This window comes from Ipomoea nil, unplaced genomic scaffold, assembly GCF_001879475.1.
Source record: "Ipomoea nil cultivar Tokyo-kokei standard unplaced genomic scaffold, Asagao_1.1 scaffold1895, whole genome shotgun sequence".
NCBI classification, from domain to species: domain Eukaryota; kingdom Viridiplantae; phylum Streptophyta; class Magnoliopsida; order Solanales; family Convolvulaceae; genus Ipomoea; species Ipomoea nil.
This window is the reverse complement of record NW_017618323.1, coordinates 614,875-629,319: the sequence shown is the minus strand read 5'-3', so window position 1 is coordinate 629,319 and position 14,445 is coordinate 614,875. Positions and strand designations below refer to the sequence as shown.

The 14,445-nt window shown below is 37.6% G+C and overlaps 1 protein-coding gene across 1 annotated transcript; it reads left to right on the top strand.

The window, feature by feature from the left end:
* The first annotated feature begins 2,151 nt into the window (after positions 1-2,151).
* Positions 2,152-9,171, top strand: LOC109193507 (uncharacterized mitochondrial protein AtMg00810-like). Its single transcript, XM_019344348.1, has 2 exons — positions 2,152-3,021; positions 9,088-9,171. The coding sequence occupies exons 1-2, from the start codon at positions 2,152-2,154 to the stop codon at positions 9,169-9,171; spliced, it is 954 nt and encodes a 317-aa protein (XP_019199893.1).
* The last annotated feature ends 5,274 nt before the right edge of the window (positions 9,172-14,445 follow it).

Below are 14,445 nucleotides of genomic sequence, written 5' to 3'. Positions count from 1 at the left end.
AGCACGAGTATTGCACGAGGAAGCCAATACCCAATATAAAAATTAAAATAAGTAAAGGAATGTTTCAAATGCGACCCGGCGAAAGATACGGTGAAATCTAAGTCGTTGATCTAATTAAGGGCTCAAATTAAAAAAATTAAAAATTAAAAATGTGCTTCATGGGAACTAGATGTGGATGATCTCATCCTATCATTGTTGAACTGATGCACCTTAAGGTTCAAACTTATGAACCTAAAGATTCAAATTGACGCACCTTAAGTATTGTATTGATGCACTTTAAGTTTCAATTGACGCACCTTAAGTGTTAAAATGGTGTACCTTAAGGGTCTGTTTGGAAACCCGGAAAATGACTTCTGGAAAATGAGTCATTTTTCAAAAGTCATTTTCCTTTCCTGTGTTGGGCTGCACAATGGAAAACTGTCTTTTGGTGTTTGGTTCATTTTCCAGAAAATGATGGAAAATTGTCTTTTGGTGTTTGGTTCATTTTCCAGAAAATGAACAAAATGACATACTAAAACATTTTAATTATTATATACCGAATATGACAATTTGAAATCATAATTACATGTTAGAAACAACATAAATGCATAAATAATCAAGTCATGAAAATTAAAATTCACAAATTAAGCAAAAGCATTTTATTATATAATCAGTACAAAAAAAAAAAAATAACAGCAACATGATTTGACATAAAAAATTTAAAAAAAAAATTGTATCTGGTTTCAGAACTGGTTTTCCGCATCGCAAACCAGATCTGGTTTTCGGTGCGGAAAACCAATTCACTGGTTTCCGGTCGGAAACCAGTGAAGAAGGTTGAAAAAAAAAATCGAAAAGGGGAAGTCATTTTTTGGGAGAAGAAGGTTTGAGCGTGTGTTGATTGGAAGATGGAAAATGACTTTCGCCAAAAAAAAGGGGAAGTCATTTTCCGAATTTTAGCCTTCATTTTCCATTGACTAATAAGCATTTTCCTTTGACCATTTTATTTTCAGCCTTCCCAAACACCAAAAACCCGGAAAATGATTTCCAAAAGTCATTTTTCGGGTTTCCAAACAGACCCTAAGTGTTAAAATGGCGCACCCTAAGTGTTAAAATGACGCACTTTAATAAGTTTTGAAAATATCCACCTTAAGAGTTAAAATGACACACCTTAAGTGTCAAATGACTCACCTTAAGTTTTGAAGATACGCATCTTAAACTTTACAATCCGAAAGGTCAGTTCTCGTAACCTTCCGAGTACCTATCGAAAGGTATCATTCAGAGTAGTTACCTCTCGAGCTACTCACTTTCGAATCATTCGACACACTCTTCAGGGTTTTGAAAATATACACCTTAAGTGTTAAAATGACGCACCTTAAGTGTAGAACTTATGCACTTTAAGTGTTGAACTTATGCGCCTTAAGTGTTAAAATGACGCACCTTAAGCTTTGTTAGTAGGTTGTTAGAGGAAGTCTCCTAACTACCCATTTGAATTTTGAAATAAGTGGTTAGGAGTTTCCCTTAGCTTGTATATACGCATAGGCTTCCTGTACTCAATCAATTCAGTTCATTATCGCAATACATATATAAACACTTCCTTTTAGAATTCAACATGGTATCAGAGCCATAGATGTGGGTGGTGGGCTTTGGTCGGAACGAGGAGGCGCTGCCGCCGGGAGGATCGGAGCAGTCATCGGAAGGTCCACGCGCCGTTGTGTTCGTCCCGTTCCGTCCTTTATGTCATATACCAATTTATCGGCGTCTTCACGTGCTTTTGTGTCCCAGTTAGAGTCTGTTCCTGTTCCGAAATCTTTGAGTCAGGCAATGTCCCATGATGGTTGGAGGCGTGCGATGGTAGAGGAGGTAGACGCCCTGGAGGAGAACCAGACCTAGGATCTAGTACAACTTCCCCCTGGTAAGGTTGCTATTGGATGTAAATGGGTGTATGTGGTGAAAATGAACCCGGATGGTTCTGTGGCTAGACTCAAAGCGCGCTTAGTGGCAAAGGGGTACGCCCAGACGTATGGTATAGATTATACCGAGACGTTCTCTCCAGTGGCCAAGTTAACTTCTGTGCGGATATTTATCTCTTTGGCAGCTTCGAGTCATTGGCCCTTGCATCAGCTTGATGTGAAGAACGCTTTCCTACATGGCTAATTGCGTGAAGAGGTTTATATGGAGCAACCACCGGAGTTTGTTGCTCAGGGGGAGTCTGGGAAAGTGTGCAAGCTGAAGAGGTCTTTATATGGGCTGAAGCAGTCTCCGTGTGCGTGGTTTGGGCGGTTTAGCAATGCAGTTGTTGAGTTTGGAATGCAGAGAAGTGCATATGATCATACTGTCTTTTACAAACATACTAACTATGGGTGTGTTTTGTTGATAGTATATGTAGATGATATTGTTATTACAGGCAGTGATGCAAGTGGGATTGAGGCACTCAAGTCCTTTCTCGGATCTGAGTTTCATACTAAGGATCTGGGAGTATTGAAGTACTTTCTGGGAATTGAAGTTGCACGCTCTAAGAAAGGCATATTCCTCTCACAGAGGAAATATGTGTTGGACATGCTCGGGGACACGGGGCTGCTTGGGTCAAAACCGTGTGATACGCCCATGGATCAAGGCGTGAAGTTACTGGCAGGAAAAGGGGAGCCGTTTGAAGATCCGGAGAGGTACAGGAGGTTAGTGGGAAAACTAAATTATCTCACAATTACCCGTCCAGATATTGCATTTCCAGTGAGTGTGGTTAGTCAATTCATGAGTGCACCGACGCAGACTCACTGGGAAGCGGCGGTTCGGATTGTGAAATACTTGAAAGGTGCTCCTGGAAAAGGGATCCTTTATGCTGATCACGGGTATATACGTGTTGAGGCGTTCTCCGATGTAGACTGGGCTGGTTCACCGGGTGATAGGAAGTCTATGACAGGCTATTGTGTGTTTGTAGGAGGCAATTTGGTCTCGTGGAAGAGTAAGAAGCAGAATGTGGTGTCACGCTCAAGTGCTGAATCGGAATACCGAGCTATGGCTCATGTGGCGAGCGAAATAGTCTGGGTGCGTAACATTCTAAAAGAAGTGGGTGTTGAAGTGAAGTTACCGATAGATTTGTGGTGTGATAACTGTGCTACCATACACATCGTGAATAATCCAATCTTTCACGAGTGGACGAAGCATATTGAAGTTGACTGCCATTTTATACGGGAAAAAGTGGAGCAAGGACTAATATCACTTACACACGTTCGGAGCGGTGATCAACTGGCTGACATATTCACGAAAGTGTTGTGTAAGAGTCGGGTTTCATATATATATGTAACAAGTTGGGCATGTTTGATATCTATGCTCCAACTTGAGGGGGAGTGTTAGTAGGTTGTTAGAGGAAGTCTCCTAACTACCCATTTGAATTTTGAAATAAGTGGTTAGGAGTTTCCCTTAGCTTGTATATAAGCATAAGCTTCCTGTACTCAATCAATTCAGTTCATTATCGCAATACATATATAAACACTTCCTTTTAGAATTCAACAAGCTTTGAAAACACGCACCTTAAACTTTACAATTACGCACCTTAAGCTTTCAACAGTACGCAAAATTATCATAATGTCACCGCGTTTTTTTTTTTTATTTATCTTCATTCTAGGCTGTTGATTTTAGCAAAATCAAAGACTATGATTAATCTGCATGTTTCACCTGTGAGAGCTTTCGCACCTGATCCTTTGTGTGTGTGTGTGTGTGTGTGTGTGTGTGTGTGTAGACAATTCAGTTCACAGTTTCACCTGTGAGAGCTTTCGCACCTGATCCTTTGTGTGTGTGTGTGTATATATATACAATTCAGTTCACATGCGGTTGAGTGTCTCCCGTGCGGTTGTGTGGTTAACTCTGAGCCATTGATCTTGCTTAAATCAACGTCTAGGATTATCAAAATTTTAAATTTAAAAAAAAAAAAATGTAGTGGCAATTTGGTAATTTTTACATCTAGGTCAAATTTAAGGTGCATGGGTTTTGTGGAAACTTAAGGTGCGCCCGTGCGGTTGTGTGGTTAACTCTGAGCCATTGATCTTGCTTAAATCAACATCCAGGATTATCAAAATTTTAAATTAAAAAAAAGGGCAATTTGGTAATTTTTACATCTAGGTCAAATTTAAGGTGCATGGGTTTTGTGGAAACTTAAGGTGCGTGATTTGTATGCTTAAAGTGCGTCAACCGCACGAGAAGCACAAAGAGCTAATAACACCTCCACTAAGGCTCGAACTCACAACCTCCCCATATGGGAGTCCATCCCAAATGTCATCTGAGCACAAGGTGCTTGGCTTCAATATATATATATATATATATATATATATATATATATATATATATATATATATATATATATATATATATATATATATATATATATATATATATATATATATAGTGAAAGGTTCCCATGCATTTGTTGCTTTCCGTGCGGATGTGCGGTGGATTAATGTGCGTGAGATTTGTACTCAATGTGCGTGAGTGTTGTGTTTAATGTGCCTGAGATATGTACTTAATGTGCGTGAATGTGTAAAATGCAGCAGAAAATATTGATGTCAGCTTCTTCCCCATCCCAGTAGCCATTTGCCCCCTCCCTAATGATGATGATGCGGAGGCGAGCTATGGTGGTTAAAAATTATGGGAATAATACAACAGAAATTCACACTTAGCTGTTGTGCAAATTTTACTGTGCGTGCGTCATTTATATAAACATTCAACTGCACTGAAGGTAGCTGATAATCCAAAATCCATGGCCAAATTGAAGGAATAAGTAACAAGAAGCTTGGGTGTTAATGTGCGTGAGTTTCTATTCTGCTTGCTTCTGAGCTCGTAATTCTGAAATACGCACGCACATTAAGCACAAATCTCACGCACATTAAACACAATACTCAGGTACATTAAGTACAAAACGCACGCATATTAACATGACGCACATTAAGTACAAATCTCAGGCACATTGAGTACAAATCTCACGCACATTAAGTATAAACCTCATGCACATTAATCCACCGCACATCCGCACGGGAAGCAACAAATGCACCTGATCCCTTCTATATATATATATATATATATATATATATATATATATATATATATATATATATATTGAGTGGCAACCTATTTCATATCTTTTTTTCATATCAGTTAATGATCTAATATACTTTTTTGTGATGTCTTTTTCTAAATGGAAAAATGAAAATGCAATTAGTAATATGGTAGTACCATTATTTTTATAAAGAAAATGAAAACAATGTATGTGTAAATACCCCCAACACTTAGCAATTTAAGGAAGGGGCCTTCATGACGAGCATCGGAGTGACTGGGCTTTGTAGTCGGTGTGTCGTTGATCGGGTCGCTAGTTAGAAGTATGGGCGACCGGACTCTATAGTCTGTGTGTCCCCGACCGGGTCCCTAGTTGGCATGGATGGGTGACCGGGCGCTGTAGCCAGGGTATCCTCGATCGGGTCCTTAATTGGCTTAGACGGACGACCAGGCTGGGCAGTCGATGCGTCCCCAACCGAGTGCACGTTCCAGGGGCGATTAAGGGCGGATTTTGTGGAGATTCTTTCCTTGCTTGACAAGCAGTTTCCTTCTTTCATATTAGGCAGTTACTACGCCAGTTTTGGTAGATTCCAAAGCATAATTTAGTTATTCTCCTTTTTCTTGCCTTTTACAGGGCGTTTAGTTGGAAGGTGGGAATTACGTGGGAAAGGAATTGCAATTCCATGGGAGATGAATTACTGGGAATAAAGTGGGAATTTAAATTCCAGTGTTTGGTTTACGGTAATAGAATTACTGGGAATTTTAATTCCAATGTTTGGTATACATGGGAATTGAAAGGGAATAAGTAGTATAAAGTCCAAACTACCAATTATTGTTGTGGTATTAATTTTAGGTTTAAAAAAAAAATGGATAATTTTGTCTCATCACTAGCTTTTTTTCTTCCTAAAATCCCAGGAATTAAAATACCAGGGGGGAGGGGGGGCATGGGATTTTAATTCCATGAAAATGGGAAAATTGCAATTCCTTCCAACCAAACTAAGGAATTTTATGACCTTTGGAATTAAGTGGGAAGGGAATTTAAAATCCCTTCAACCAAACGCCCTATTAGAGGATCTAACTCCTTGTATAAATACCTCCCCACCCCCCCCCCCCCACCTCCCGGGTCACCTTGTAACGGATCCGCTTTTAAAGTAACCGAATGTTACTCTGCTCTAATTTCTTCTCGCTAGTTTTATTCTTTTAACCTAGTATTTTACAGCAGTGTTGGCCCGCCGACCGGCAACCCTAAGCCATAAAAGTAACAGTATACATTGAAAGTGCTTATTATTAGGACTTTGTATTCTATGCACACTAGAATTCCTTCTCTCTTTCTCCTTGTATTATTGAGAATATTATCATTTACCATTTCTATCTTGACAGTGACTCTTTGTATACATATAAATACATATCTTCATGTACTTCAAGCATAATGGATTGACCAATAATAACATTATTGTCAAAATTATTGTTCTCACATGGTATAAGTAGACCAAATGATCCATGGCTAAAAAAAATAAAAATAAATAAAATAAATAAAATAAAAACATCGTTGCCGCCGCCCGACGACACCACCACCTCATATTCTCGCAGCATCTCTGATATTACTTATCCAACCACAACCCCGATAAAATACCCTACAAACAACCCATCACTTTATCTCCATTAAACATACTTCCTCAGACTATCTATTTTGGAAGACTCAACTTGTTCCCTTTTTCCGCGGTCAAAATATCAGTGGATACATTGATTGAACGTTATCGTGTCTGGCATCATTTATTAAAGCTCCAGATGAGTGCTCTGTTATAGACATGCTCCAGATGAGTGTTCCATTGTAGCTATGCTCCGGATAAGTGTTCCGTTGTAGTCACGCTCTAGATGAGTGTTCCGTTGTAGCCATGCTTTGGATAAGTGTTTCATTGTAGCCGATCCTTCGATCGAAAATTTGGTTCATTGGGATTCTTTTATTTTGTCCATGCTCATCTTGTCTCTGTCCGATAAAGTTTTGTATGTCACAGTGGGACATGACATGTCTTAGGCGATATGAAACTATTGAAGTCGGGTGCATTTGGGCCGGGTCTTCTTCTCCAGCATGATATTTAAGTCTCCATAGTCAGCTGCAGTCTTTGCGCGAGTGGGATTCTACTATTAGTGAGTATCTTGGCAAAGCTAAGGTTTTAATTGGACTGCGCCCTAAGTATCGCGCGATGATATCCTCATTGACTACTAAAGAACATGTGACAATTGACCAACTGGTAGACATCTTCACCAAACTACTAACCACATCAATATTAATTGATATATGGGACAAGCTCAATATTCTCTCTAAAGAACCTTAAGCTTGAGGGGACATATTAGGACTCTATATTCTAGACACACTAGAAATCATTCTCCATCTCCCTATATTATTGAGAATATTATCATTTATCATTCCTATCCTGATTGAGACTTTGATCTTTATAAATACATATCTTCATGTACTTCAAACATCCTGGATTGATCAATAATAAGATTATTCCCATAACTATTGTTCTCATCCTTATAAATTGAAGACACACTCCAACCTAATGACATGAAAACAACAAAGAACTTAAAATCATTATATTTATTTTGATCAGTAATATTTACTGAACTGGGAAAACAAAACAATTTTGAAGTTTTAGTTATACTCTAATGACAAAAAATGGGTCTACCAACCGTTAATTAATACAAAATGATGTAAATGAGAAAATGACTAAGATGTCCTTCAATAATTGAAATTCAGAAATTGTAAAATTCATTGTTAATATTAATAGAATTTGTTAGTTGTGAATTAAAATTGTTACTGTACACGTGATTAAATGGACAAATTTATATATAGTAATAATTCATTGACTAACTATATAATATGAGTATAATTAATGGACTAAAATCACCAATAATAATAATAATAATAATAATAATAATAATAATAATAATAATAATAATAATAATAATAATAATAATAATAATTATTATTATTATTATTATTATTATTATTATTATTATTATTATTATTATTATTATTATGTTAGAAACTATATTGTAATACACCATAATGAGTACTCCATTCACAATCAACTACTTCATAGACTCATATTTAACTCGAATGTGCCTCTTTCATTGACTCATATTTAACTCGAATGTGCCTCTTTTTCTCATTATACATTGTTTGACCAACGCATATGACAATTTTTAAATCATAGTGTAAAGAAATGGGCGGTGCAAGCTTGCCACCACAAAGGAATATTAGCTAGTAAGCTTCTTAATCACTTGGCCTCTTGCCCGGCCAAGTTCAATGCAATTAACTTTGACTCCATCATGTACCAAGCAATACAAGTCTGCTTAGCATACTTCCTTGATATAGCAATTCTGCAGTAGTGTTGAGCTTAACTGATCATTATCAATTACCCAGTTGGCATTATCGAATCTCTGTAATGTTACTAGATAGCCAACATAATGAAGTCCGCAATATACCTACCTTTAAGGTACCTCAACAATTCTTTTATGGCTCGTTTGGTTCACGGAATCAATTTGAATGGAATAGGAATGTTGTTCTATAGGGAATGGAATAGGTAAGTAATAGAATAGGAATTGTATTCTATTGTTTAGTTCGCTGGAGGAATAGACTTTAGGAATTGTATTCCAACGCTTGGTTGGTTAAGGAATAGAAATGGAATATATATGTAAAAGACATAAATGCTCATGTACAAAATATATTATTATTATTATTATTATTGTTATTGTTGTTGTTGTTGTTGTTATTGTTATTGTTGTTGTTGTTGTTATTATTATTATTATTATTATTATTATTATTACTACTACTCCAGTAAAACACGGTATGATTATTAGCTACATAAACAAAAACTTTAAGCACCATATTCGTGGAATTCTATACGAAAAAACATACTAACCATTTCTAAGTAAGATGGCTTAGGAGCATGATCCTTCATGTCTATATAACCGCAAAAACTATCTACTTAGGCCGAGTTTCTGCAACTTCTTCAGCTGTTACTTTACCAATCAATTGATTCTTCCACTTGTATGCAGATATCAACTGAAGTTTGGGTTGATTCTGAAGAGACATTATTTAATGTTTCTATGAGTGCAACAACATATGCAACATCCAATTAATATGTACTATATACAGACTAGTTTATCAGGAACATATATATATATATATATATATATATATATATATATATATATATATATATATATATATATACCTGAATCATATAACTACTTGAATCAGCAACCAATGGGGATATATAATAATAATAATAATAATAATAATAATAATAATAATAATAATAATAATAATAATAATAATAATAATAATTATTATTATTATTATTATTATTATTATTATTATTAATTATTATTACTAGTAATTCACTCGCGCGATGCACGGAAAAAAATTATGTTATTATAAATATAAATAAAAAATTAAAAAATTAAAATATTTTAAAGTATTTAATATAATAATATTTTTGAACTTCCATTGGTCAAGTATTTATTATTTTTATAGAATACAAAATTACAATTAAAATTAAAATTAATATTAAAATTATAATTTTGTATGGTTAATATAATCTCTAATTATGTGCATATTCAAATAAACTTATAGAGAAAATTTACATAATTACATTGATTTATTCTTAATTGTATTTCATCTATATTATAATTTTTACAATACGAATAATAACTAAGATAATCACATTTGGAAAGCAAATTTCAAATTTTGTATGTGTAAATTTAAACTCTAATTGAACGTATTTTTTTTATGATTATATAATATATAGCTATTTTATTTTTTCAAAAGTATATTTTTTTATATAATTATATAATATATAGTTATTTTATTTTTTAAATGTTGTGTTTTTTTTTTAATAAAGGATGTTGTGGCATTAATTGTAACATTAATTATTTCCCAAACCATATAGCTTTATTATATAAAGGATTATTATTATTATTATTATTATTATTATTATTATTATTATTATTATTATTATTATTATTATTCCACATTATAATAAAAATACATATTTATATTTATACTTATATTTGGTTTTCACTTATCCCACGTCGGTGGGAGAAGTGGGGAATTGAGCCTTGAGACTCCTATAAAAAGGGTTTCAAGGCTCCATAATTTCAATTGCAATGCTCATTTGCTCGGCAAGCGGATAGCCATGCTACTTAATTTAGGAGTCAAGGCTCCATAATTAGGAGCCTTATACAGTTATTTTTTTATATATAAATATAAATGTCAAAGGTATTTTGGAGAAAGACTTTTCTTTCCCCAAAATGCCAATTGCAAATGCTGTAAAATGTGTATGTGTGTGAGTGTGTATAATTTAATAATTTTTTTTTTTGAAAATTATATGGTACTTCATTAGAAATAAGCCGAAACAATGTCAGGTGGGTGAACATCCCAATACATAGCAGCAGCCTGCTGGTATGCCGAAGTAGCTAAAGCATGAGCTAAATAATTGTCTAGTCTAGTAATATAATTAATTGAACAGGACTGAAATAAAGACACAGCTGCTCTGCAACTGTCAATGGCATAGCCGACGTAAGAGCGAAACGCAGCAAGTGGCGTAGTAAGATATCGTTGTAGTGTCAAACAATCCGTGTATATGTCGATGTGTTGTTCCCCCCGATCCTTTAACCATGAATCCATGATAAGGTTTCCTTGCATGCCAGCGCATCGGCCATTAGTGGTGAGGAGAAATCCGGGAGAGGCGCAGTGAGAGCCGAGACGTATTCCCCATTCACGTCTAAGAGAATAGCCCCAACCGTGGCCTTGCCCGTGCCATGTAAGTATCCTGCGTCGACTCGGCATATCCTCCGGGGCGGTGCGGACCGTGTAGCATGAAGGCCGGGCTGTAATGCCGTGGGCGGCACCGCATGGCTTCGAGAGGCAGTGGGTTGGCGTGCTTGTATCCATGCATGCATGGTAGCCGTTGCCGCCGTGAGCAAGAATGATGGGCGTGGTAGGCATGCATTCCAAACGGCCTCGTTCCGTGCTCTCCAAATATTGTATAGAATTGATGCTGCATACAAAACCCCATCAGAGTCTAAAACATTTAAGAGCTCACCAAACCAAACATGAAAAATATTTGTCACAATATTTGAGATTGGAAGGTTGGATCGTTCCCATATGTTCCTTGCAAATTCGCACAACACTAAGGCATGCATAGTATCCTCTTGAGATATTCCACACATGGCACAATGTGGATCCACATCTACCCTCTTTATAAGCAAGTTAGTAGTAGTTGGCAAAATATCACAAATGGCTCTCCAAAGAAACATTTCCATTTTGGGGGGATTTTGAGTTTCCATAGGGTCAACCATTTCGTAAAGGTCCCAGTACCACTCTCGTAATTTCCAATTAACAATCTGTATCCGCACTTTACTGAATAAATTCCTTTCGGGTCTCCATGCCAATACCACGTATCATCATATTCCGGGAAGACAGGTATTTTTAGAATATTTGCCACATCACTAGCTTGGAATAAATCAATTAGAATTGAGTGATCCCATGCACCTGTCTGTTGATCTATCAATCCCACCACTCTAGCACCCTCCAACTGTATTGGCATCTCAGTTTGTATCATGGGGTCGTGATCATCCTGTAACCAGGGATGAGTCCATATGAGTGTAGACTCCCCGTTTCCAATTCTGCGTCTTACCCCACTACAAATTATACTCTTGGCTGCCATAATGCTCCGTCAACAGAAACTGGGGTTGCTCCCTATCTGTGCATAAAAAAATGAACCCTTGGCATAATAGCGAGCCTTATATACACGAGTCATCAGGGACTCAGGCTTAGTAAGCATCTGCCATGCCTGTTTCCCCAACATTGCTAGGTTAAAGGCACGTAAATCCTTAAAACCCAACCCTCCATACTTCTTAGGGACACATAATTTATCCCAAGCCTCCCAATGTATTCGCCTATCAGTTCCAGAGTCCCAACAGTAGCGATTCATAGTCCTTTCAATTGCTGTGCACACAAATATTGGCAGTAGAAAGACATTCATTGAGAAGGTAGGCATAGATTATGCTACACTTTTCAATAAAATCTCTTTTCCTGCCTGCGATAGTAATCTTGTTCCACAACCCAATTCCTTGCTGTATTTTATCCTCAATATATGAGAAAGCTGCTTTTTTGTTTTTTCCAACAAAAGAGGGAAGACCCAAATACTTGCCAAAATTAGGAGCCTGCTCTACTCCCAATACTTGGGCCACAACTTCCCTATCTGTGTTATTCGTATTTCTGCTATAACATATACTTGACTTGTGATAATTAACCACCTGCCCAGATAAATCCTCATAAACTGATAGGCATCGTTTTATCTCATTAGCCTCCTCCACATTAGCCTTAAAAAATAAAAGACTATCATCAGCAAAAAACAAATGAGAGATTGGGGAGCACCTCTTGCAACTCTGCAGCCATGAATCAACCCTGAATTATGAGCCTGCTGCAACAGCAGGGAAAACCCCTCTGCACAAATAATAAATAGATATGGGCACAATGGGTCTCCTTGTCTTAAACCCCGCGAGGGTACAATGGTGTCACTTCGGGAGCCATTTATCAATATGTTATACGAGACTGTAGTTACACATTTCATTATTAACTCCACCCATCTTTCATCAAAACCTAACATCATGCTTCTAAGAAAAGACCATTCCATCCGGTCATAGGCCTTTGCCATGTCTAGCTTAAGAACACTCCACCCCACCGCACCACACTGTTTCCTGTTTAAAAAATGCCCCACCTCCGCCGCTAATAAGATATTATCTGTGATTAGTCTATCAGGGATAAAGGCACTCTGAGACTCCGATATAATCATTTCCATCAACGGCTTCATTCTATTAGTTATTACTTTTGCCATAATCCTATAAACCACATTACTGAGAGCTATAGGTCGCAGATCAGTGACCAATTCATGGGTATTCTTCTTTGGGATCAAAACAACATATGTACTATTCAATTCATGCGGTAAATTTTGAGAGTTAAGGCAGCCTATCACAAAACTTGATACATCACCCCCTACCACATCTCAAAAATGCTGATAGAAGCCCGGATTCATTCCATCCAGCCCTAGAGCCTTGTCTGGAAACATTGCAAACAAGGCAGTTTTAACCTCCTCTAATTCAAATGGCCTTAGCAATGTCTCATTTTGCGCCTGAGTTACCCGCGGGGTAATCCCTTCAAAGAAACCCTCTCTAGATCCCGGGTTTCCAGAGCAGAAAATATGATTGAAGTATTCAAAAATAGTATTTTTCATAGGCTCCCCTTCCACCTAATCCCCATTATCATTCATTAGTCTAGATATAGTATTCTTCTTTTTACGATGAGAAGCATACCTGTGAAAGAACTTCGTGTTGGCATCGGCCTCCTTGAGCCAGTGTTGCTTAGTTCTCTGCCTCCAGTAGGCATCCTCCTGAGCTTCAGTGCAACTTAAAAGCTGCTCTAAGCGCTGAAACTCTGCAAGCGAGGCCGGATCAGTACACCCCCTCAACCGTTGCTGCTCCTTTTTTAGGTCATTAATCTGCTTGCCATACTTGTGGTACCGGTCTCCACCCCATCGTGTTAACCGATTCTCGTAGTATTCAATACATCCTTGTAAACCCTGCCCCCGTCCTTCTTGCCATGACTGCTCGACCACATCCCTACACCCCTTATCATACAACCATGCCATCTCAAACCGAAATCCCCTCTTACCAGGTTCATTCCTCCCTAAGGACTCATGAATTCCCAGAAAGAGAGCCAAATGATCAGATTTTCGGGTTCTCAAATTTGATACCCTGGCCCTCGCGACCATGTTGCGCCATTCCTCTGTTACTAGGACCTTGTCGAGTCTCTCTTCAAGCCAATTAATTGTCCCCTTCCCCTTTTCCCAAGTATACGGATATCCATCCATAGGCATCTGGGCAAGCCCACAGTCCTCAATAGCAACCCCAAAACCGCATAGGAGGCTATTCGAATGCGGATTCCCCCCCCCCCCCCCCCCCCCCCCCCCCCTCTCTTCTCATACTGATATAGCAAATCATTGAAATCCCCCACAATAATCCACGGAAGATTTGATTTGACAGACAACGTTCTCAAGAGATCCCATGACTCAGTGCACCTTGTATGTTCGGGAAAACCATAATAACACGTCATAGGCCATCTTGGAAAACCAGTAATAGTTACCTCAACATCAACATAGTTCGTTGAGTAACTGAGTAGTCTTGTCGTATTATTCTTCCTCCAAAACAATGCCAAACCACCACTCAAACCATTATTATCAACATAGAACAGTCCTTCAAAGCCGATTTTGACACGAATCTGCTCAGCGTGATCACGTGTCACCTTAGTCTCCATCAGAAATACAAAGTTGGGTTGCTTACGGGGCACCA

Bases quoted from the DNA above. Each gene is read 5' to 3' on its own strand.
- LOC109193507 (XM_019344348.1), top strand. From the start codon at position 2,152: ATGGAGCAACCACCGGAGTTTGTTGCTCAGGGGGAGTCTGGGAAAGTG. The intron at 3,022-9,087 runs GTGCGTAACATT...ACTTGTATGCAG, and splicing joins TGGCGAGCGAAATAGTCTGG to ATATCAACTGAAGTTTGGGT.